Here is a 26163-nt window from a genome sequence, read left to right as displayed (position 1 = left end):
CTACCCCTGTGAAATTCTAATTTCAATCCTACTCATTATTGTGTAAATTACCTTCTTGAAATTGTAATGTTCCTTGAACTCCCCCATTCTCATTTCTCACTATGTTGGCATCATAATCCATAATTTATTTGTTCTTTGTCTCTGCTTTAATTGGTTCTATATGCCAAGACAAGCAACAGTTACCAATCTGAACAATGAACCCATCATTTTGAGCTCGCATCTCAAAATGTTTCAATACCTTGGTGCCCCGTTTGACCCTATAATTTCTCCAGCTATTACCATTCTGGTAGCATTCACCTGCCTCTAACCCAATCTTCACCCCTCTGCTGCTCAACCCTCAGATTTTTTTAATTTGTTCATGGGATGTGGGCATCGCTGGCTAGGGCAGCATTTATTGCCCATCCCTAAGTGCCCTTGAGAAGGTAGTGGTGAGCTACCTTCTTGAACTGCTGCAGTCCAGGTGGAGTAGGTACACCCACAGAGGGAGTTCCAGGATTTTGACCCAGGGACAATGAAGGAACAGCGACATGGTTCCAAGTCAGGAAGGTGTGTTGCTTGAAGGGGCACTTGCAGGTGGTGGTGTTCCCATGCATCTCCTGCCCTTGTTCTTCTCGGTGGTAGAGGTCACAGGTTTGGAAGGTGCTGTATAAGGAGCCTTAGTGCGTTGCTGCAGTGCATCTTGTAGGTGGTACACACTGCTGCCATTTGTGTCGGGGGTGGAGGAAGTGAACGTTTGTAGATGTGATGCCAATCAAGCGGGCTGCTTTATCCTGGATGGTATCGAGTGTTGTTGGAGCTGTACCCATCCAGGCAAGTGGAGAGTATTCGATCACACTCTTGACTTGTGTCTTGTAGATGGTAGACAGGATTTGGGGAGTCAGGAGGTGAGTTACTCGCTGCAGGATTCCTAGCCTCTGACCTGCTCTTGAGCCACAGCAACTCCAGTTTGGTTTCTGGTCAATGGTAACCCCCAGGATGTTGATAATGGGGAATTCAGTGATGGCAATTGAATGTCAAGGGTAGATGGTTATATTCTCTGTTGTTTGAGATAGTCATTGCCTGGCACTTGTGTTGCGTGAATGTTACTTGGCACTTATCAGCCCAAGCCTGGTTATTGTCCAGGTCTTGCTGCATTTCTACACAGTATATGCCTTTGTCACAACCAAGCTCAATTACTCTCGGCCAGCTTCCCATCCATACATTTTAACTCATCAGAAATTCTGCAACTCAATCTATCCTGTACCAAATTTCAGCCATCTTTGTCCTCACTAAACTAAGCTGGCTTCCAGTTCCCCAACACCTCAAATTTAAAATTCCCTTCCTTGTACTTAAATTCATAAATGGCCTCACGTCTTCCATTATTGTCTTCTTTGGCTTAGCACCCATTTTTACCCTTAAGTCTCTGTGAAGCAATTTGGAATGTTTTTCTAAGTAAAAGGCACTATATAAACACAAGTTGCTGCTGCTTTATTATCTCATACCTAAAGGCATGCATGGCCTCTGTCATCCTTATGTCGTTATTCAAAAAATTCTCTGTATTTGTGTTTGAATTGAGAGGATATCCTTTAGAACCATGCTCTGCTTTCAGTCTTTATATGAATAGTACCTGGTTTACTCCTTTAGGGATTTAGATCTCAGAGAAACTCAAGGGCACTTATTAGCTAAATCTTACATTTTTACGATATGCAAATCTTCAGAAAAACTCTCTCAAAAAGATAATTTCTTCATTGTCAATGAAGATTACTTACCCAAACAAGCTGCAGCACCGACCATTGCGTACAGGCCTGGAGTAACACAGTCTGCTCCAACATTACACCACTGGCTAAATATGAACCAATCATGGTGATAGTAGGCCAGCTGCTCCACTACAATCCCCACAATCCTACCAGCAATGGCACCAATTGCCATGCTCGGTATGAAGAGGCCCGAAGGTACCTGCAAAAACCACAGCCCCCAGAAAAAAACACAGTAAGAAGAGAAATCAAATAAGCAGATATATCTTTTATGAAGACTTTACTGACATGTCAAATAATACTGCTTAATTTAACGTTGAACTCTTCTATTTTACTGCACATGCACAAGGTCCATTGGAGTTCATAAACTCTTGTGGGTTTTACAGATTTTTCATTTGCCATTTTCATTTGTTTCCTACTTTCCCTGTGGAGAAACACCCAGGCATTATCATCCAAAAAATAATTTATCATAATTGCCTTAACTTCTATTAGTTGGCTAATTTTCTCCTGTAACGATGCCAAATCCGTGCGGTGATATAGTTCATTGGGTGCCAGTCGCCTGCCTAATCTAGCTGACTTTTTTGAGGTCACGAATAAGGGAGTGCCTATGGACGTTATTGATATGGACTTCCAGAAGGCATTTGCTAAGGTTCCACACAGGCAATTAGTAATAAAAGTGTGAGAGAACATAAATGAAGATTGACTTTTGACTTAGGAGGTAGGAGACAGACAGTAGGGATAAAGGTAGCATGTGACAAATGGTGGACTCTAGGGATCTATTCTAGGGTTTCAACTTTCAAACATATTTATTAATGATCAGAATGAAGGATTAGAGAGTTGTATATCGAAGTTTGCAGATGACAATTATGAGGAACAGTATGTAATGCAGATGGGAGCAGGAAGTTGCAAATGGACATAGGTAAGTGAGTGAATAAAACTGTGGCAAATGAAGTTCAATGTGGAAGGTCATCCATTTTGATCGCAAGAATGAAAATAAGAACATAAGAATTAGGAGCAGTAGGCCATTCGAGCCTGCTCCGGCATTCTGTGTGATCATGGCTGATCTTCTACCTTGACTCTACTTCCCTACACTATCCCCACATCCCTTAGTGCCCTTAAATGTATCGCTCTCAATCCTGACTACATTTCATGTTCCACAGCCCTCTGGGGTAGAGAATTCCAAAGATCTGCAACCCTTCGAGTGAAGATGTTTCTTCTAATCTAAGTGCTAAATAGCCGACCCCTTAATCTGAGACTATGACCCTTAGTTCTAGACTCCCCAGCCAGGGAAGCATCCTCCCTGCAGTACCCTATCAAGCCTCTTAAAAATGTTAGATTTCAATGAGATCACCTCTCATGCTGCTAAATTCAAGGCTTAGTCTACTCAGTCTCTCTGCACAGGACAACGCCCTCATCCTAGGAACCAGTCTAGTGAACCTTTGCTGTACTACCTCCAAGGCAAAAATATCCTTCTTCATATAGATTTGTAGCACACTTGCCTCTGAATCAAAAGATTGTGGGTTCAGGACCCACTCCAGGACTTGAACACAAAAATCGAGGCTGACACTCCAGTGCAGTATTGAGGAAGTGCTGCACTGTTGGAGGTGCCGTCTTTTGGATGAGATATTAAACCAAGGCCCCGTCTGCCCTCTCAGGTGGAGGTAAAGAATCCATATTTCGAAGTGAGCAGGGGACTTATCCCTGGTGTCCTGACCAATATTTATCCCTCAATCAACATCACAAAATATCATCTGGTCATTACCACATTGCTGTTTGTGAGAGTTGGCTGCCGTGTTTCCTACATTACAACAGTGACTACACTTCAAAAGTACTGGCTGTGAAGTGCATTGGGAGGTCCGGTAGTCATGAAGGATGCTATATAAATGCAAGTCTTTCTTTTTCTTTTATGGAGAACTGGATCAGGTGTCGTCTTAACATGGCCCTATACATGGTCCTGTACAACTGCACAAACACTCCTTCACTTTTACACTCCAATCGCTTTGGAATAAAGGCCAACATACTGTATCAAAATCAAAATACTGTGGATGCTGGAAATCTGAAAATTCTGCAAATACTCAGCAAGTCAGGCAGCATCCGTGGGGAGAAAAACAGAACAAATGTTTCAGCTCTGTGACCTTTCGTCTGTTGCTTGCTGTATCTGCATATTCACTTCCTGTGATTCATGTCTGCACTGAGTATGAAACATAGAAAATAGGAGGAGTAGGCCAATTGGCCCTTCGAGCCTGCTCCGCCATTCATTATCATGGCTGATCATCCAACTCAGTAGCCTGTTCCGGCTTTCGCCCCATACCTTCTGATCCCTTTGGACCCAAGAGCTATATCTAACTCCTTTTTGAAAACATACAATGGTTCGGCCTCAACTGCTTTCTGTGGTCGCGAATTCCACAGGCTCACCACTCTCTGGGTGAAGAAATTTCTCCTCATCTCAGTCCTGAAAGGTTTACCCCGTATCCTTAGACTATGACCCCTGGTTCTGGATTCCCCCACCATTGGGAACATCATTCTTGCATCTACCCTGTCAAGTCCTGTTAGAATTTTATAGGTTTCTATGAGATTCCCCCCTCACTCTTCTGAACTCCAGCGAATATAATCCTAACCGACTCAATCTCTCCTCATATGTCAGTCCTGCCATCCCAGGAATCAGTCTGGTAAACTTTCACTGCACTCCCTCTAGAGCAAGAACATCCTTCCTCAGAAAGGGAAACCAAAACTGCACACAATATTCCAGGTGTGGCCTCACCAAGGCCCTGTATAATTGCAGCAAGACATCCCTGCTTCTGTACTCGAATCCTCTCGCTATGAAGGCCAACATACCATTTACCTTTTTTACCGCCTGTTGCACCTGCATGCTTATCTTCAGCGACTGGTGTACGAGAACACCCAGGTCTCGCTGCATATTCCCCTCTCAGTTTATAGCCATTCAAATAATAATCTGCCTTCCTGTCTTTGCTACCAAAGTGGATAACCTCACATGAAGAAGGGAGTTTGGTAAGTGAGTGGATTTTAAGGGTTAATCTCTCAACACTAGTTTGTGTTTTGTTTACATCTAGCAATTAATTGAAATTCCTGTTTCAGTTAAGAGGCAAGTTAGACTTCTTACAGGTTTAAACAGGGAATGCAAACACTCAGATTAGCTGTAGCCAGTTAATTAGGTAGCTATCTTAAACTGGTTTCTTCACTCTAGCAAAGCTAACAGCATTGTTTTCAGACTATAAATTCAGGGGACTCTCAGTGCTGCTGGAGGGCACAGAGTGTGAAGAAGGGAGTTTAATAAGTGATGGAGTTCAGTCAGGAGAAGAACTATAAAATAAGAGAGAAAATAAATTTGTCTGCACTGAGAGCTACTTTGAGTGCAGAGTGTAAGGTGGGAGTTTGATGCGTGAGGGAGGGAGTCCTTTCTTTCTTCTACTTTTTTTAGCCTCAAGTAGCTGCCTCTCTCTTCAGTACAGGGGAAGAAGCTGATTGGTGAGTAATTTTACGCACCAAAAATTTTACTTCACATTGTAGTAAAAAGTTTTTAACGTTACATTATGGCAGGTCAGCTCGGCCAAGCAGAATGTACACCCTGTGGTCTGCGGGAAGTCACGGATGCACCATGTGTCCGAGACAAACACATCTGCAGCAAGTGTCACCGGCTTCAGAAGCTTGAGCTCCGGGTTTCGGAACTCGAGCAACGGCTGGAGTCACTGTTGTGAATCTGTGAGGCAGAGGACTAAGTGGATCGCACATTTGGGGAGGTGGTCACACCGCAGGTTAGGAACATGCAGGCAGAGAGGGAATAGGTGACCACCAGGCAGTCTAAGAGAACCAGGCAAGCAGTGCAGGAGTGCCCTGAGTCCATCTTGCTTGCTAATCAGCTTTCCATTTTGGATACTGTTGAGAGCAATGGTTCCTTGGGCGAATGCAGCCAGAGCAAAATCCGTGGCACCATGGGTGGCTCAGCTGCACTGGAGGGAAAGAGAAAAAGAGTGGAAGAGCAATATTCGATAGTCAGGGGATCAGACAGACAGACATGATTTAACATGATTCCAGGATGGTGTGTTGCCTCCCTGGTGACAGGATCAAGGATGTCACGGAGCATCTGGAAAACATCCTTCTGGGGGAAGGTGAACAGCCAGAGGTCGTGGTCCACATTGGTACCAATGACACAGGTAGGAAGAGGGATGATGTCCTGAAAGCAGATTTTAGGGAGTTCGGAAGGAAATTTTTAATAAAGACCTCCAAAGCAGTAATCTCAGGATGACTCCCAGTGTCACATGCTAGTGAGCATAGGAATAGGAAGATTGATCGATCGAACACGTGGTTTCAGAATTGGTGTAGGAGGAGGGCATCAGATTTGAGGCATTAGGAGCAGTTCTGGGGCAGGTGGGACCCCTGCACAAGATGGATGGGCTACGCCTTAACAAGACTGGAACTAACATCCTCGCAGGGAGATTTGCTAGTGTTGTTGGGGAGGGTTTAAACTCGTTTGTCAGAGGGATGGGAACCTGAGGGTAGCTCAAATTGAAAGGAAGTAAAGCTGGTAACAGAAGGTAGAAAAGTAGCAAGCAACATTAGAAGGCAGGCGAAACAAAGGCTTAGAATGCAGAATGTCAAGAAGACAAGGTTAAGGGCACTCTACCTGAATGCACGCAGCATTCACAAAAAGGTAGATGATTTAAAGGCACAAATAGAGGTAAATGAGTATGATCTAATTGCTATAATGGAAATGTGGCTCCAGGGTGACCAAAACTGGGAACTGAATATTCAAGGATATTCGACATTTAGGAAGGACAGGCAAAAAGGAAAAGGAACGGAATCAGTACTTAGTAAGGGAGGATCTCAGATCAGAAGAACAAAATGTGGAATCTGTTTGGATGGAGCTAAAACAGCAAGGAGCAGGAAACATTGGTAGGAGTTGTTTATAGGCCCACCAAACAGTAGTGGTAGTGTGGGGCATAGCATTAATCAGGAGATTAGAGAAGCATGTAGCATGGGTGATCTCAATCTGCATATAGACTGGGTAAACCTAATGAGCACTAATGCTGTGGAGGACGAATTTCTGGAGTGTGTTAGTTATGGTTTTCTAGAGCAGTGTGTTGAGAACCAACTAGAGAACAGGCTATTTTAGATCTAGTATTATGTAATGAGAAAGGGCTAATTAATAATCTTGTTGCAAAAGAACCTTTAAGGATGAGTGACCATAATGTGATAGAATTTTACATGATGTTTGAAAGTGAGGTAGTTCAATATGAAGCCAGGGAGTTAAATTTGAACAAAGGAAATTATGAAGGTATGAGGGGAAAATTGGCTGATGTGGATTGGGTAAATACATTAAAATGTATGACAGTACATAGGCAATGGATAGTCTTCAAAGAAATATTACATAGTTTGCAGCAACCATGCATTCCTTCAAGGCACAAAAATCCCAAAAGTAAAGGCAGTCAACCGTGGATAACAAAGGAAGTTAAGGTTTGTATAAGATTAAAAGGCCTATAAAGTTGCCAGAAATAGTAGTAAACCTGAAGATTGGGAGGATTTTAGAATACAGCAAAGGAGGATGAAGAAACTGATAAAGAAAGGGAGAATAGAATATGAATGTAAGCTGGCAAAAAATATAAAAACGGACTGTAAAAGTTTCTATAGGTAAGTAAAAAGGAAACGTATGGCTAAGACAAATTGGGGTCCATTACAGGCAGAGTCAGGAGAATTTATAATGGGGAATAGAGAAATGGCAGAGAAGCTAAATGATTACTTTGTTTCTATCTTCACTGACTAAGATACAAGAAATCTCCCAGAATTAGAGATCCAAAGGATTAGGGGAATGAGGAATTGAAGGAAATTTGTATTTGTAAGAAGGTTGTATTGGAGAAATTAATGGGGCTGAAGGGTGATAAGTCCCAAGCACCTGATATTCTACACCCAGCGTGTTGAAAGAGGTAGCTATGGAGATAGTGGAGGCATTGGTGATCATCTTCCAAAATTCTATAGATTCTGGAGTGAGTCATACAGGTTGAAAGCTGCAAATTAAACCCCACTATTTAAGGAGGGAGGGAGGGAAAAAACAGGGAATTACAGACCTGATAGCCTTACATCAGTCGTTGGGAAAATGCTAGAATCTATTCTAAAGGATGTGATAAATGGACACTTGAATAATAATGATCTGATAGGGCATAGTCAACATGGATTTATGAATGGGAAATCATGTTTGACGAACCTGTTGGGAGTTTTTTTTTGAGGCTGTTACTAACAGAACTGATGAAGGGGCGTCAGTGAATGTGGTATACTTGGATTTTCAGAAGGCTTTTGATAAAGTCACCCACAGGAGGTTGGTTAGCAAAATTAAAGCACATGGAATAGGAGGTAATATACTGGCACGCATTAAGGATTGGTTAACATGCAGAAAGCAGAGAGTAGGAATAAACAGGTGATTCTCGTGTTGGCAGGCTGTGACTAGTGGGGTACCGCAGGGATCAGTGCTTGGGTCCCAGCTGTTCACAATATATATCAATGATTTGGATGTGGGGACCTAATATAGTATTTCCAAGTTTGCGGATGACACAAAACTAGGTGGGAACCTGTGTTGTGAGGAAAGTGGCTTCAAGGGGATTTGGACAGACTTAGTGAGTGGGCAAGAATGTGGCAGCCAGAATATAATGTGGGAGAATGTGAGGTTATCCACTTTGGTAGGAGGAACAGATGTGCAGAGTATTTCTTAAATGGTAAGAGATTAGAAAGTGTAGATGTACAAAAGGGACCCAGGTGTCCACGTCAAGTCACTGAAAGCTAACATGCAGGTGCAGCAAACTATTAGGAAGGCTAATGGTATGTTAGCCTTTATCGCAAGAGGATTTGAGCACAGGAGTAGTGAAGTCTTGCTTCAATTGTATAGAACCTTGGTTAGACCGCACCTGGAGTAGTGTGTGCAGTTTTCGTCCCCTTACCTTAGGAAGGATATTATTGCCATAGAAGGAGTGCAACGAAGGTTCACCAGACATGTTCCTAGGATGGTGGGACTGTCTTATGAACAAAGAGTGGGGAAACTGTTTTGAAGAACGAGAGGTGATCTCATTGAAACCTACTAAATGCTTAAAGGGATAGACAGGGTAGATGCAACTAAGATGTTTGCCCTGGTATGGGAGCCTAGAACCAGGGGACACAATTTCAAAATGAGGGGGAAGCCACTTAGGACAGAGATGAGGAGAAATTTCTTTACTCAGACAAATGTGAATCTTTGGAATTCTCTACCCCAGAGGGCTGTGGAAGCTCAGTCATTGAGTATGTTTAAAGCAGAGATTGACAAATTTCTAAATACCAATGATATAAAGGGAAATGAGGATAGTGTGGGAACAAATCATTGAAGTGGATGATCAGCTATGATCATATTGAATGCCAAGGCAGGCTCGATGGGCTGAACGGCCTAGTCCTGCTCCGATGTACAAAGACACCCAGGTCCCTCTAAATGCCAACATTCACCATTTTAAAAATATAAATTGGACTATTTTTTGAATGGTGAGAAACTCAGGATTGTAAAGGAGCAAAGAGATTTGGGAGTCCAAGCACACAAATCATTTAAAGGCAATAGTAGACAGGCACAAAAAGCACTCAAATGTTGGCCTTTATCTCAAGAGGGCTGGAATACAATGTGGAAGATGTAATGCTTCAGTTGTATGGTGCATTGGTCAGACCCCATCTGAAGTACTGTATTCGGTTTTGAGCACTGCAACTCAGGAAGGATATAGCATCATAGGCCGGAATTTTACGCACCCCCCACTCCACAGAAGTGGGCTGGAGGCGGTGGAGGGGCATAAAATTGAATGGGAGGCCAGGGGTGCCTTCCCGCCCCCACTGCAATTTTACCAGTGCCATTTTAGGGCCTCGTTCTGCCGCCACTGGAATATTACTAGCGGCAGGCAGGCGATCCAGTAGCTCAGAAGACCACCCAGTAAACCCTGGTAGCTTCCTTGCTGTTAGTGCGGGGACCCTCCTGATTGGGCACAGGGTCCCGTCCACCCCACCGCAGAACAAGCCTTCCCCACTGGAACACCGCTCCAACCCCCTACCACCCCCCGCTCATCGGGGCTCAGACGATTTACCCCAGCGAGGCCCCATACCTGTATTCTGGGGCCTCATCCATTATGCCAGTCCTAGTTGGGTGCAGTCCCAGCAGTGGCAACCACTCCTGTTGCTTTCCTTCAAGTGCCCATCCAATTTCCGTCCCAGCACCCTCCTGGGCAGTGAGTTCCAGTTCTTCCTTACATTCCTCCTGCATCTCTTGCCCAAAACCTTCAATCTGTGTCTCCTAGTATGATCAGTTAATGATAACAGGAAATTGATGGGCACTTGAAGGAAATAAACTTGCAGGGCTACAGGGATTGAGCGGGGATATGGGACTGACTGGATTGCTTCACGGAGAGCCAATATGGACTCGATGGACTGATTGGTCTCCTTCGCTGCCATAAGTGACGCTATGGCCAGAATTTTACTTCTGGCCGGAGGCCCTGCCCACAGGCAAAAAATGTTGGTATCTACTTCATAATCTTGTACACCGCTAACAAATCTCCCCACAATCTCCTTTGCTCCAGGGAGAACAACTCCAGCTTTTCCAACCTAACCTTGTAATTAAAATCCCCCATCCCTGGAACAATTCTGGTAAATCTCCTCTGCACCCTTTCAAGGGCCCTCACATCCTTCCTAACGTGTGGTGACCAGAACTGGATGCAATACTCTAGGTGGGGCCTAACCAGAACCTTATAAAGGTTCAACATAATTTCCCTGCTTTTGTACTCTATGCCTCTACTTATTAGAATTAGAATATTACAGCGCAGTACAGGCCCTTCGGCCCTCGATGTTGCGCCGATCATCTGACCTACACTATTCCATTTACATCCATATGTCTATCCAATGACCACTTAAATGCCCTTAAAGTTGGCGAGTCTACTACTGTTGCAGGCAGGGCGTTCCACGCCCCTACTACTCTCTGCGTAAAGAAACTACCTCTGACATCTGTCCTATATCTTTCACCCCTCAACTTAAAGCTATGTCCCCTCGTGTTTGCCATCCTCATCCGAGGAAAAAGACTCTCACTATCCACCCTATCTAACCCTCTGATTATCTTGTATGTCTCTATTAAGTCACCTCTCCTCCTCCTTCTCTCTAACGAAAACAACCCCAAGTCCCTCAGCCTTTCCTCGTAAGACCTTCCTTCCATACCAGGCAACATCCTAGTAAATCTCCTCTGCACCCTTTCCATAGCTTCCACATCCTTCCTATAATGCGGTGACCAGAACTGCACGCAATACTCCAGGTGCGGCCTCACCAGAGTTTTGTACAGCTGCATCATGACCCCGTGGCTCTGAAACTCAATCCCCCTACTAATAAAGGCTAACACACCATATGCCTTCTTAACAGCCCTATTAACCTGGGTAGCAACTTTCAGGGATTTATGTACCTGGATACCAAGATCTCTCTGCTCATCTACACTACCAAGAATCTTCCCATTAGCCCAGTACTCTGCATTGCTGTTACTCCTTCCAAAGTGAATCACCTCACACTTCTCCGCATTAAACTCCATTTGCCATCTCTCAGCCCAGCTCTGCAGCCTATCTATGTCCCTCTGTACCCTACAACACCCTTCGACACTATCCACAACTCCACCGACCTTCGTGTCATCCGCAAATTTACTAACCCACCCTTCTACACCCTCATCCAGGTCGTTTATAAAAATGACAAACAGCAGTGGCCCCAAAACAGAACCTTGCGGTACACCACTAGTAACTAAACTCCAGGATGAACATTTGTCATCAACCACCACCCTCTGTCTTCTTTCAGCTAGCCAATTTCTGATCCAAAGCTCTAAATCACCTTCAACCCCATACTTGCGTATTTTCTGCAATAGCCTACCGTGGGGAACCTTATCAAACGCCTTACTGAAATCCATATACACCACATCCACGGCTTTACCCTCATCCACCTGTTTGGTCACCTTCTCGAAAAACTCAATAAGGTTTGTGAGGCACGACCTACCTTTCACAAAACCGTGCTGACTATCGCAAATGAACTTATTCTTTTCAAGATGATTATAAATCCTGTCTCTTATAACCTTTTCCAACATTTTACCCACAACCGAAGTAAGGCTCACAGGTCTATAATTACCAGGGCTGTCTCTACTCCCCTTCTTGAACAAGGGGACAACATTTGCTATCCTCCAGTCCTCCGGCACTACTCCTGTCGACAATGACGACTTAAAGATCAACAACAACGGCTCTGCAATCTCCTCCCTGGCTTCCCAGAGAATCCTAGGATAAATCCCATCTGGCCCAGGGGACTTATCTATTTTCACTCTTTCCAAAATTGCTAACACCTCCTCCTTGTGAATCTCAATCCCATCTAGCCTAGTAGGCTGTATCTCAGTAATCTCCTCGGCAACATTTTCTTTCTCTACTGTAAATACTGACGAAAAATATTCATTTAACGCTTCCCCTATCTCCTCTGATTCCGCACACAACTTCCCACTACTATCCTTGATTGGCCCTGTTCTAACTCTTATCATTCGTTTATTCCTGATATACCTATAGAAAGCCTTAGGGTTTTCTTTGATCCTATCCGCCAATGACTTCTCGTGTCCTCTCCTTGCTCTTCTTAGCCCTCCCTTTAGATCCTTCCTGGCTAGCTTGTAACTCTCAAGCGCCCTAACTGAGCCTTCACGTCTCATCCTAACATAAGCCGCCCTCTTCCTCTTGACAAGCGCTTCAACTTCTTGAGTAAACCACGGCTCCCTTGCTCGACAACTTCCTCCCTGCCTGACAGGTACATACTTATCAAGGACACGCATTAGCTGCTCCTTGAATAAGCTCCACATTTCGTTTGTGCCCATCCCCTGCAGTTTCCTTCCCCATCCTACACATCCTAAATCTTGCCTAATCGCGTCATAATTTCCTTTCCCCCAGCTATAATTCTTGCCCTGCGGTATATACCTGTCCCTGCCCATCGCTAAGGTAAACCTAACCGAATTGTGATCACTATCGCCAAAGTGCTCACCTACATCTAAATCGAACACCTGGCCGGGTTCATTACCCAGTACCAAATCCAATGTGGCATCGCTCCTGGTTGGCCTGTCCACATACTGTGTCAGAAAACCCTCCTGCACACACTGGACAAAAACAGACCCATCTAAAGTACTCGAACTATAGTATTTCCAGTCAATATTTGGAAAGTTAAAGTCCCCCATAACCACTACCCTGTTACTCTCGCTCCTGTCGAGAATCATCTTCGCTATCCTTTCCTCTACATCTCTGGAACTATTCGGAGGTCTATAGAAAACTCCCAACAGGGTGACCTCTCCTCTCCTGTTTCTAACCTCGGCCCATACTACCTCAGTAGACGAGTCCTCAAACGTCCTTTCTGCCGCTGTAATACTTTCCTTGATTAACAATGCCACACCCCCCCCTCTTTTACCCTCTTCTCTGTTCTTTCTGAAACATCTAAATCCCGGAACCTGCAACATCCATTCCTGCCCCTGCTCTACCCATGTCTCCGAAATGGCCACAACATCAGGATCCCAGGTACCAACCCATGCTGCAAGCTCACCCACCTTATTCCGGATGCTCCTGGCGTTGAAGTAGACACACTTTAAATCAAGTTCTTGCTTGCCAGTGCCCTCTTGCGTCCCTGTAACCTTATCCCCTACCTCACTACTCTCAACAGCCTGTACACTGGCACTGCAATTTAGGTTCCCATTCCCCTGCTGATTTAGTTTAAACCCCCCCGAAGAGCACTAACAAATCTCTGCCCCAGGATATTGGTACCCCTCTGGTTCAGGTGAAGACCATCCTGTTTGTAGAGGTCCCACCTACCCCAGAAAGAGCCCCAATTATCCAGGAAACCAAAACCCTCCCTCCTACACCATCCCTGCAGCCACGTGTTCAACTCCTCTCTCTCCCTATTCCTCTCTTCGCTAGCACGTGGCACAGGCAACAACCCAGAGATAACAACTCTGGTTGTTCTCGCTCTAAGCTTCCACCCTAGCTCCCTGAATTTCTGCCTTAAATCCCCATCTCTCTTCCTACCTATGTCGTTGGTGCCTATGTGGACCACGACTTGGGGGTGCTCCCCCTCCCCCTTAAGGATCCCAAAAACACGATCGGAGACATCACGTACCCTGGCACCTGGGAGGCAACACACCAACCGTGAGTCTCTCTCGTTCCCACAGAACCTCCTATCTGTTCCCCTAACTATGGAGTCCCCAATGACTAATGCTCTGCTCCTCTTCCCTTTTCCCTTCTGAGCAACAGGGACAGACTCTGTGCCAGAGACCTGCACCCCATTGCTTACCCCTGGTAAGTCGTCCCCCCCAACAGTATCCAAAACGGTATACCTGTTGTTGAGGGAAACGGCCACAGGGGATCCCTGCACTGCCTGCTGGTTCCCAATATGAATCCCAATATCGATGCACATGCACCCCGAGGTCCCTCTGTTCCTGCACACTCTAGAACTGTGCTATTAAGTCTATATTGCCTCATTCTATCCCTTTTGCTAAAATGCATCACCTCACACTTGTCTGTATTAAATCCCATCTGCCACTTGTCTATCTATGTCCTGATATTTTGGCCTTGGAAAGGACACAGTGCAAAATCTCCACAACGGTACCTGAGCTTAGTGGATTAAATTATGAGCACAGGATGCAAAAAATTGGTTTGTACTCTCGAGTATTGGAGATTGTGGGGTGATATAATCTAGACACTGGGATTTGACAGGGTAGATAGAGAAACTATTTCCTCAGGTGGCGGGAATCAAGAACAAGGGGGCACATTCTTAAAATTAGTGCTAGGCCATTCAGCAGCAGAATCGGGAAGCACTTTTTCACACAACGGGTGACAGAAATTTGGAACTCTCTCCCCCAAAAAGGCTATGGATGCTAAGAGACAACTGGAACTTTCAAGACTGAGATAGATTTTAGCTAGATATGGATAGAGGGATATGGAGCAAATGCAATTACGGTGCAGATCAGCCACTATCTAACTGATGGCGAAGCAGATCAGAGGGGGCGAGTGGTCCCCTCCTGTTCCGGCGAGCATTCTTCATGTGTGAGCACAAACACTGAGCAACTGACACACTATTCAAGTGTGTCAAGGCCAAGGTCCAAATCTATCATCATGCAATATCCAAATATTTTACACTCCTAGCAGGGATCATAGAATAATCAGGAATGGAACCAGCAAGCAATTTGTCCCCCTCAAGATTCAGGAGCACGGAGGTCAACTGTAGCACTCCCACTGCCAATCCAGCTCACTGCATAACTCAACGCAGACCTAGGATTAAATCTGGGACTTTCCTTGTCTGCACAGCTTAGTTACTTACTGAATGAACATGTAGCTTCTAGGGTGGAGATGCCCTTTTTAACTTTCAAGTCTGTGACCATAATGATCTTCTGCTCTGGCCACTTTTGTGATTTGAATTTAGACTGAAAATAGTTGAAATAGCCAAGTTCATAGATGTTGTGGTGTTATTTAATCCAGTCATACCCAAAATTAAATACACCAGCCTGTTATTTTAATGTACAATTAGGAGTATGAATTGCCAAATTAGCAGACTCCTCTGAACAGCTAAACATTCTACTCAGCTGGAGGATAAAAGATCTGTTAGGAATGGGTTACCTTAATTCCAAACGTGAAGATGGTCATAATAATCTTAAAGATAAGTGCCAATGCCAGTTTTCCAATGGCATCATAAACTCCCTGACCAGCTGGTCGGTCCGGAATGTCATCCAACAGTTTACTGACATTTGCATCAGTCTGGTAATCACAGAGGGGTGAAGATTCTAGAGGCCCACAATCGGTGAAAAGTTCTTTGATCAACTCACTGGTGTTCTTCCTCGTGTACTGATTAGGAAAGGCGACCACTGCGGTGATGACGGTCACTGTAATGACTTCCAGAACAGGGAACTTCCCAAACTTCGTAGTTTTCCGACGTCTGCACCATGCAATGTTAGCACGGATGAAGAAGGCTCCCCACAAGCCTCCGAATACTCCCAGGAGGATGAAAGGAATCAGTTCAAATAAGTACCATGGTGTGTGATACTCCACGTAAAACAGAACCAGGCGGCTGTTTCCAAAAGGATTAATTGAACGCAAGACGAAGGCTGCCACTAAAGCAGCAAAAAATGATCTCCAGAGAGTTTTCAAGGGAAAATAGTAGCTAACCTGGAAGAAAAAAGTTTTTAAGTGGTAATAAAAATATCTATATTTTTAAAAGTTTTCAACAAAGAATTTGCAATAAACTGGTCAGGTATAGTCACGAAAACCACTTTAGAAGGATTGTTAATGATTGGAAAATGTGGTTTTTTTGAGTGCCTAAAATACATTTCATTACAAAGGGGATTATTTGCCTATGAAATAATTTGTTAGGTGAAAGTGCTGAATGTAAATGCTGGTTGCTGTGTTTTCGAGGTGTTTAATGAGATGGGACTCTAAACTAATCTCAGCCATTCACATTAACATACGAAAATGACAGGTAGGTAAAGACCAGCTGGTATATCAAGCCTGCCCCATGATGGCTGGAGCATCATGACAAGATACTTCTGACCCTCCTGAAAGAAGCAAAAGGACAGAGAAAAACCAAGGGCCAATAAGGGAAAAGAAACTGGAAAATTCCTCTCTGACTCTCACCAAGAGGCGATCAAAACAAATGCAGCATCACGAACAGACAATATGAATTTCATAACTGTGTGTCAGACCAAATGTGATTTTGTTGTGGCTGCATATTAAAATTTGCATGAAAGGTGCAACTTTTAAAGTTACCTTTTTTTCCCTTCTTCAGAGAAATCAAGTGAGGGACATGGTTCAAGATTCCATTCTGTTTCAAAGGGTCATGAGCACAATTACAATCCAAAATGCAGTATTAGAGACTTTCTTATATTCCAGGGGACTGTTCCAGGGAAGTTAAGCGCCTGATGAACTGTATGTTATAAATCATAGTTGTATTGTATTCTTTTATCAGTTTAATTCATTGAATTTTATAACTCTACCCAATTTTGTAAGAAAAAATGTAATTTGTTGTTTTAGTCTGTTGAATCTCAAGGTAGTTTGTAAGATTTTGGTCTGATCTGAAGGGAGTGAGATAGTGCAGAAGATGATTACAATTAATTCACTAGCAATTGGATTAACTGCTCAATCCTGGAGCAATGAACTTTGCAGAAGCATATAGCAAAAAGACAAGGGATACAGTCAAAAGAAATTATCATGTATGAGGAAACTAGCACAAAGGAACTGAAAACATTAACATGGATAACATTTAAATGAGCTGTCCCTCAATACTGTACTTTTTGCTTACAAATACAGATTTCAGTTTTGCCATATAATGATTATTTTTCAAGAAACAACCTTCTCTCATTCCCTTAAGTTTTATAGTTATTTGTCCAGTTTGTGTGCATGGAAGAAAATTTTGGATCAAGACTATTGTTGTAATGTAATTTCCTCTCTTTACTTCTGCTCCTCTTTGCTGTTTGCTTCATTTATTTTGATTCCTGATCGCTCTCTCTCCCCCGTCTTTTTATCTTTATATCTTTATAGAGGCACAGTGGCGCAGTGGTTAGCACCGCAGCCTCACAGCTCCAGCGACCCGTGTTCAATTCTGGGTACTGCCTGTGTGGAGTTTGCAAGTTCTCCCTGTGTCTGCGTGGGTTTCCTCCGGGTGCTCCGGTTTCGTCCCACAGCCAAAAAGACTTGCAGGTTGATAGGTAAATTGGCCATTATAAATTGCCCCTAGTTGAGGTAGGTGGTAGGGGAATATAGGGACAGGTGAGAATGTATGGGATTAGTGTAGGATTCGGATAAATGGGTGGTTAATGGTCGGCACAGACTTGGTGGGCCAAAGGGCCTGTTTCTGTGCTGTATCTCTAAATCAAAATCTAAAAAAAAAATCTTTCTTGACTGCTGCTTCTTTAACCCTTGTGTGAGGTCCCTGCTGTTCCCCAAACCAAGCCGATATAGGTTGCAATGACACGGAGGGTGCTCTGGACAGTCACTCTGTACCCGCCAGCAGGAATAGGTATAAATTGTGTAAGCACATATTAGAAAATTGCAGGTGTGCTGCGTGTGATCGCACACAAAGCCTCGCCAGCAGCCAAATTAAAGCTTCCTGGAAAATGTAGTTTCACTCCACTTAGCTCATAAATCAAGCCCTTATTTCACATTTAACACCAACCTTCTGAGCAACAAAACAAGATAAAACTGTTTCACACTCACACTACCTACCATGGGAATGTGTACATTTAAAACTGTCAATGTACCCCAAGATGTTTGCAACTAATAAATAGTGCATAAATATTCATTACCTCTTCCAAGCTAAAAAGGACACCACCAATTGGAGCACCGAAAGCCACAGATACCCCTGCTGCTGATGCTGCAGATAACACCTATGGAAAGCAATGACAAAGTCTGTTAGCTTATGTTACCTTGAATAATACCTGGTTTACACTGAAAACTTTCAGCAATAAGAGGCACAGCTGGGCTAGGTCTCAAGTCAAAAAAGAAAGTCAATTTATTTAGCATTTGTTTTTCCCTGTTTTGTTCTCAAGTCTTATCAAATTTATGGAGTCATGATCTTTTGTGACAAAGTCAAATGAACAGCATATATTAAGTATATTAATATTGTTATGAAAATGTTTTTTTTTGTTAAATATTTTTTGAGGAATCATATTTAAGTTGTGGAAATTGATTCATTTTTTCAAAGGTTGTAGATTTCATACATGCTGGACTTTGTTTTTGTTGAAAAGACTCCATGGACATTTTTTTTTTTAACAAGGGTCACTGAGAGTTCATGTTCGAAAACAACCTTTTACTGGAAGTCATATGCCTTAAGCTCAACAAACAGAAACCTTGGTGACCTCGGGAAGATGTTTACAGAGAAATGACATGTCAAGATTTATGAGGGTCAGGAGGTTCTGACTGGCTGTTTGTGGTCTCGCTTCGGAAATATTGTTTTGGTTCAGTTGGGGTGTGGACTGTGTTGAAAGCAGTTGGAGATAACCCTACCAGACAGCAGCCACCACCAGCTCATCCTTTTCCACCTCTTTGAGAAGTACTGAGAATCAAGCGTAAGAAATAGAGAAACTGAAGACCCATTTCTCCTGAGACACTCCTGGAAGGCCTGCCAGATTAATCCTCGATGCCGCCTGAAAAGAACTGCTCCAGAAAAGATCCCAGAGACCAGTCACTGTATACCCAGACGTCAAACAAAAAAGGGACAGCTGACATCCTTCCACATCTCTTTTTGCTCCAAGAATTAAAAAGTATTTGGCCAAAGTATTCTTTTTTGTCTTTTTCTTGTAACAGACCTCAGCAGGGAGAATTTCTGTATTTTTTTTCCAGTGTGTGTGTGAGAGAGTGTTTGTGTGTGGGGTTAAAAAGGGAACTTTCAAATTTCAATCTGTGTGTTAATGCTTTGCTTCATTACTGGATAAGTCTTGTTTTTTAATAAACTGATAATTTTGTTGTTTATTAAAGAAACCTTGTTGGTGCATTTTATTCTGGGATAAAGAGTCAAGTCTACGATTGACCGCATCAGTAACTGGGTAAACATTTAAAAATATGTTGTGACCTGTGGAGAACTGGAACTAGAAAAGACAGTGCACTCCTCCCACTTCGGTTCTAACATATAACTGGGGGCTCTGTGCGTAATAACCCAAAGCTGACGACATTTAATTGCAGTCCTCTGAGCACCCTCTTGACTCTCTTTGACCCACTACCAGTGACTGAGCCTTCAGCTCTCTCAGGCATTTTTTTTTAAAAAAGCTCTCCCAATACCTGTCCATTCAGTACTTCTTTCTCCACCGTTAATAAGCTTCTGAAAACAATCTAATTAATCTAACTTTCAATCACCTCTCCTAATCCCTTCCTGGCTTGGTGCGCATTTTCATAGCATCTACTCAAAGCACCTTGGGATATGTTTACAGTAACATGCACTGTCTAAACATGGGTTGTTTTTGCTCATATAGTTTTTAGTAAAAGGATATTTATCTTAATTTTTTTGCTAAAACTAGATGGCAGTATAAAGGGGATGCAGCACCAGAACTGCATTCACTTTTAAGCTTTACACTGCTTGCATTGCAAGGATGAAGGATAAAATCTTTTGTTTAGGATTTTTTCAGCCTTGCAACCTTTTATCTGGAAAAAAACAAGAATAAATCCAATTTTATGGCCTCGAGCACAAAGAATATATACTTAAAATGAAAAGATAATATCCAGGTTGTTTTCTTATTAGCTCCTAGAGATAAGCCACCAAAGGATATTTCGTCTTTCTCTATTTCCGGCTACATCGTTCCCTCGACTTCAATCCTCTCCTAAAGGCATGGACCCCTGCTGGGATACAGCTTTGAACAGTGCACTGCCCAAGTGATTATTCTTCATGATTGAGCTCACACATAGTATCAGCATCTTCTTTGACTGCAAAGGACTCCAGAGCTAGGCTCTACCGTGCCCTGAATCAATGTCTACACACATACTTTTCAGAAATTGTTCAAAAGCAATCAGGAGCATGAACCCTGAATGGCTTCCCTCCTCCCTAACCTAGAGGCAGTGTGGCAAATTGCAGCACCTCTACTACTGCCCGAGCTGACATCAGCGAACTGAGCACAGCCTGGGGAGGGAACCTGGAACCTCTGTCATCTATATGGTTCAATTGCTCAGTACCTTAACCAGTCATCAGGACAGACTTGCTTACAGTTTGAAGCAGAAAAGAAAATAATCACCCATCAATAACTACAATTTTCACTTATAGTCTATTATTGTGCCTAAAGACATGCATTAATACAAGTGTAATGAATGCTGAAAATGTCTCAAGCAACAGCCTTCCAGAACTGAAGTTATTTAAATCAGTAATTAACCATTTACAGGCACTTCTTTTTACTGTTTATTTAATTACACTGTTTATCAGTGTACTTATTCAGCAACACTCATCCAGCCAACTGTAAACAAATACTTAGGGTTGAATTTTCCCTGCCTTTGATGGTAGGCTTGGAGGCAGGATAGCTGGGAAAATAGGGAAGAGCCGTCTTAGGGTGGTTCCCCGCCGCATTCTCACCACCAGAGAACTTTCCCAGGGTCGGGCTAGGAATTGAATCGGCAGCACGTTCCACAGAGACAGGCAGCCAATTATGCTGGTTAGGGCCCCAATTAGGGGAGATTTTGTGGCCTCGCCAGCATTTTGCAGAGGCTGCTAGTTCATGGAGGCAGTCTACCTGCAGCAGGCTGGGGGAGTGGTGGTGGGTCATCGGAGCTGGAGGCTCCATGCCCCATTGACAGGGTCATGACCATTAAAGCCTGCAATCACGGCCTCACCCCTCCCGATCACCGTAACCTCCTCCAGTTTTACAACCCTCCTTGAACTGTGCGTTCCTCTAATTCTGGCCTGTTGGACAATTCTGAGTTCCTTTGTCCCTCTGATATTTGGAGGCTCTGCCTTCAGCTGTCTAGGCCCTCAGCTCTGGAATTCCCTTGCTAAACCTCACCGCCTCTCTCTCGCCACTTTTACGATGCTCCTTAAAACCTACCTCTTTGACCAAGCTTTTGGTTACCTGTCCTAATACCTCCTCCTTTGATGTGGTGTCAATTTTCTTTTTGAATTACACTCCAGTGACGTGCTTTGGTGATTTTTATTATGTTAAAAGTGTTTTATAAATGCAAGTTATAACAATTGGGTTTTTTGATGTCAATCCAGCGCAGTGGTTTTATCTCCATCCCGATCGTCGCCCTAAATTTTCTTTATTTCTGCACTGCTATGCATCCCAGTGAGGGCACCTTCACACTGAGGTGCCCTTGCGAACCACAACCAGCCTCAGCAGCGTCTCCCAGCAGGGTTGCTGAGGCTCCAGAGCCTACAGACCTCTGATTGAGCCAACAGCATCAAGAGTTTGCCCGCCGTCCTTCATAGGAATACTGAATGCTGAGCTGGTCTTGCTGCCGGCAAGTGTGGGCTTGGGATCCTCATTTGGTCCTGATGTCGGGGTTCTGAAACCCAAGGGAAAATCCAGCACTTAAAGTCTAACCAGCACTGCTACGGGCTAAAATAAATAAATATTTTGTCAATCCAAAGTGACAATGGTAGCATACCATGAGTCTATGTTAATCCAATAAACTGATTTAGTGCAGTTAGAATATGCAACTTTTACTCGGGGCATAATATCTATAAAAATACATCTTTGAGATCATAGGAAACAAAGTACACTTGCGAGAACTACTATGTAATCCATGAAAAAAAACAAACCCTGCTTTTTTAAGAAAAAATTACAACTATAAATGCAGGAATGCTACCTCTCGTTTCTTTGCTTCATTTTTGTTGTATTTTGGGAACAGGTAGGAGAAGATATTACCACAGCAACAGGCAACATGTACAAGAGGACCTTCCTTCCCCAAACTCAGCCCTGAGGCGACAGCTAAAACCAGAGTGATTGTTTTAATGAGCAAAGTCCATTTGCCTAGGTAACCTCGGATGATGAAGCCACTCAGAATGGTTTTAATCTGTCAAAGAAAAACACAAATATATTTAAACAAGAATGTAATTACCATGGACTACACTCTGTTCTTAAAAAATGTAAGCAACTTTAGTGGCACAGCATTTGACTGCCACAATTGGAAATCTAAGTTTGAAACCCTACTGTGACACCAGTCAGTGGTCAGAAGTCACCTTATGGATCATAGGAGAGTAGAATAAGGGAACAAAGGCTAAAACTAATGATGCAAACTTAGGACTTGTATCAGGAAGTGCTGTTTCACATAAAGAGCAATCAACCAACTTCTCTGTAGAGTAGTGGAGGCGAAAACCCTGGAATCATTTAACAGTTGGAATCAAGTAACATTTGTGCCACACAAGTGTCAGGCAGAGACCATCTGAAACAAGAGAGAATCTAACCATCTCTCCTTGACGTTCAATGGCATTACCAACGCTGAATACCCCAACATCCTGGGATTTACCATTGACCAGAAACTGAACTGGACCAGCCACTTAAATACTATGGCTACAAGAGCAGGTCAGAGGTTAGGAATCCTGCGGCAAGTAACTCACCTCCTGCACCATCTGCAAGGCACAAGTCAGGAGTGTGATGGAATACTCTCCACTTGCCTGGATGGGTGCAGCTGCAACAACACTCAAGAAGCTCGACATCATCCAGGACAAAGCAGCCGTTTGATTGGCACCCCATCCACAAACATTCACTCCCTCCACCACCGACAAATAGTGGCAGCAGTGTGTACCATATACAAGATGAACTGAAGCAATTCACCAAGGCTCCTTCAACAGCACCTTACAAACCCATGACCTCCACCACCTGGAAGGACAAGGGGAGCAGATGCATGGGAACACCACCACATGCAAGTTCCTCTCCAAGCCACACGCCATCTTGAGTTGGAACTATATCGCCATTCCTTCACAGATACTGGGTCAACATCCTGGAACTCTCTTCCTAACAGCACTGTGGGTGTACCTACACCCCAAGGACAGCAGCAGTTCAAGAAGATAGCTCACCACCTCCTTCTCGAGGGCAAATTAGGGATGGGCAATAAATGTTGGCCTAGCCAGCAATGCCGATATCCCATGAATGAATAAAAAAAAATTAGAAGTTGCAGTGAAGGAACATAGGAGCAGCAGTAGGCCATTCAGCCCATTGAGCCTGCCCCACCATTCAACATCATGGCTGATCTTCCACTTCAATGCTTTTTTCCCCACACTATCTTCATATCCCTTTATGTGATTGTATTTAGAAATCTGTCAATCTCTGCTTTGAACATACTCAATGACTGAGCTTCTACAGCCCTCTGGGGTAGAGGATTCCAAAGATTCACAACCCTCTGAGTAAAGAAATTTCTCCTCATCTCTGTCCTAAGTGGCTTCCCCCTTATTTTGAAATTGTGTCTCCTGGTTCTAGACTTCCCAACCAGGGCAAACATCTTATCTGCATCTACCCCGTGTATCCCTTTAAGTATTTTGTAGGTTTCAATGAGATCACCTCTCATTCTTCAAAACTCCAGAGAATACAGGCCCAGTTTCCCCAATCTCTCTTCATAGGACAGTCCTGCCATCCTGGGAACAAGTCTGGGCTGTAACGTGTTTTTGGATGGATGAACTAAGATAGGATGATGAACCAATGAGCTTTGGTAAGGTAAAATTCTACAATTGTAGGCTTACGAAGTTTGTACTTAATTACAATACTGAAACTAATCTCCTAATACAACACCTCTTTCTTGTGGACAGTATTGAATCCCACTGCATGTTTTATAAAGACAATTTTGATCAAAATTCTAATTTGTCAAGGTGACCAAAGATATAGTCAATGTCTGACATGCAAACCAAAGGGCATTTTTCCCATTTTCACCATTGAACAATTTGAAATCATGTACAGAATAACTAGATACAGTAAAATTTATTTATTCTTCCCAACAAAGTGTTTTGAACCTAAACAAAAGAGCAGTCCTTAACATAGAATTCAAGAATTTTTTAACTATTTCTGAACTATTTTTATTACTGCTTAACAATCTTTCTTGTATGTTCTAGGCATTGTGCATTGCTTTAGAAATTGCCTTATGTTACTTATGGATGCTGTGGAAGACCTCTCAAGACAGTAAAGAAAAATGCACTGAGATATGCTAAATCAGATAGTTCAAGAATGCTAATGGTCAAAAGTAACACTGCCAATTCTACAGTAAGCAATCAGGGTAATTTTGCCTGTAAAAACCTATGGCACAGAACAGAACTGCTAAAATGTTTTGACTTTAAGAGATAATTAATTTATGCTTATTTCTCTTTTAAAAACAAAACAAAATGTCATAGCTACCAACAAACTAGACCTTGAGGAACTCATCCTCCTGATAGGGAGGATCAAATGATGAAAGTCACAGGTGATTGTTGCACAATTATCCACCAGGTTTCATCTCTCACACACTTTTTCAGGAACCTGCTTGCTGCTCATTATGCCTGTTAATTGGCCTATAATAGGAGACATCATTCCTGAGATTTGACTTCTTCCCTTCCTGTTTCTTCAGTCTCATTAAGAGATTCTTTTATCTTCCAGCTCCCAGATCTGACAAAAAGCCTGCATCTAAACCTTTAAGATCATCAGATTTTACAACACAGAAGAGAGCCATTCAGCCCATCAATGTCCATACCAGCAAAGCATTAATGGTCCTTTTGCCTCTTCAGGTGCTAATAGGCCTGCAGCATATTTCCATCAATTTTTTTTGAAAAAAATTATTCCAATAATAAACTCTTATTTTGTGTTAATACAGTGACAACAGTTTGTCAAAATAAATAACAATTGCTAAGACAAATTTCAAAAATATTGGAACTCACCTCTGGAATTCCGGAGCCACAGGCATATGGAGCAAACACCTTCACCAAGGAAACAGCCAAGAAGCCAAATCCCAAGGCCCAAAATATATACATAATGTAGTTCATTATATAAGAGCCTGGTCCCTGGAAAACATTGCACATTAAAAACTCTGCTGAAACACAGCCAACCAGATTTGAGGAGGACTTTGTTCATGTATTTATCCTTTATCCAAACAGTTACAATTGCGAGACTGAACAGCGGACAAAGCTTTCAAATATCTTATTTTTTTCCCTTGCTTTCTTCAACAACAACAGTTGTTGCTTTCTTGAGATAATTATACAGTTAATCAAAAAAATCCTTCCTGCTCTTGTAAAGCTGAATTTTGTTTTTTGTGTTTTCTTTAATATCCTGATTGAAGTATATGACGTTAGCACTGGAGAATAAAACATTTATTTCAGGCAGATGATCAGCATCAAGCACTCAGGTCTTGCATTGCACAGCCAACTGCAAAGCAAAGCTCCCTCTACTATTCCAATATTACTTCGCTCAATCGCCCAGAGCATCATTTTACTTGCAACTCCAACCAATCTGAAGACTGAAGTAAAACTGCCAAGTTGGGATAGTTTTGCTCAGTGGGATCATAGCCAATAGGAACTAGGTGCATCTTGAAAAACTCATTTCATGTAGCACTTCTATAAACAGGAGCAAAAGGACACTTAAATCTATTGATTGGACTCAATCTGAAGCCAGGTCACAGGGGTGATGCTCAATGGCACTGGAGTTTGAGAACTGTCTGCATTTGGAAGAATCAGACAGAAAATCAGATTGAGAAGCACTCTCTTGCTGACTCTGGACTAGGCTTCACACTTCTGAAATTTGAGAGATGTCGTAAGTGTGCGCCACATTTGACAAAGAAAATGTAACAAAAGTTAGCATTAAAAGGCAAAGATGAGTCAGTTGGAACAAATATAGGCATTGCTCGCTGGTAAAAAGGAATGAAAAACAATACAGCCCAGTGGGACCTGAGATGATGAACTCAGTAACTTCCAAAGCCAAAACTTCATAAAATTGCACTGAAATTTTGAACAACTTTACAAGACTGCCACATGA

The 26163-nt window shown here is 42.9% G+C and overlaps 1 protein-coding gene across 6 annotated transcripts in view; it reads right to left on the bottom strand.

The window, feature by feature from the left end:
- The window catches only part of clcn3 (chloride channel 3), a 235118-nt gene that overhangs the window by 55927 nt on the left and 153028 nt on the right, over positions 1-26163 (bottom strand). For all 6 annotated transcript variants that reach the window (XM_068029278.1, XM_068029283.1, XM_068029280.1 and 3 more), the window contains 5 exons: positions 25074-25196; positions 22043-22249; positions 18067-18147; positions 15389-15934; positions 1749-1935 (listed from right to left, as the gene is read on the bottom strand). In XM_068029278.1, coding sequence (XP_067885379.1) covers positions 1749-1935; positions 15389-15934; positions 18067-18147; positions 22043-22249; positions 25074-25196 — 1144 coding nt within the window. The remainder of the gene's footprint in view (positions 1-1748; positions 1936-15388; positions 15935-18066; positions 18148-22042; positions 22250-25073; positions 25197-26163) is intronic.

This window comes from Heterodontus francisci, chromosome 4 (assembly GCF_036365525.1).
Source record: "Heterodontus francisci isolate sHetFra1 chromosome 4, sHetFra1.hap1, whole genome shotgun sequence".
NCBI lineage: Eukaryota > Metazoa > Chordata > Chondrichthyes > Heterodontiformes > Heterodontidae > Heterodontus > Heterodontus francisci.
The sequence above is the reverse complement of the archived record's forward strand: the minus strand, read 5'-3'. Positions and strand labels throughout refer to the sequence as shown.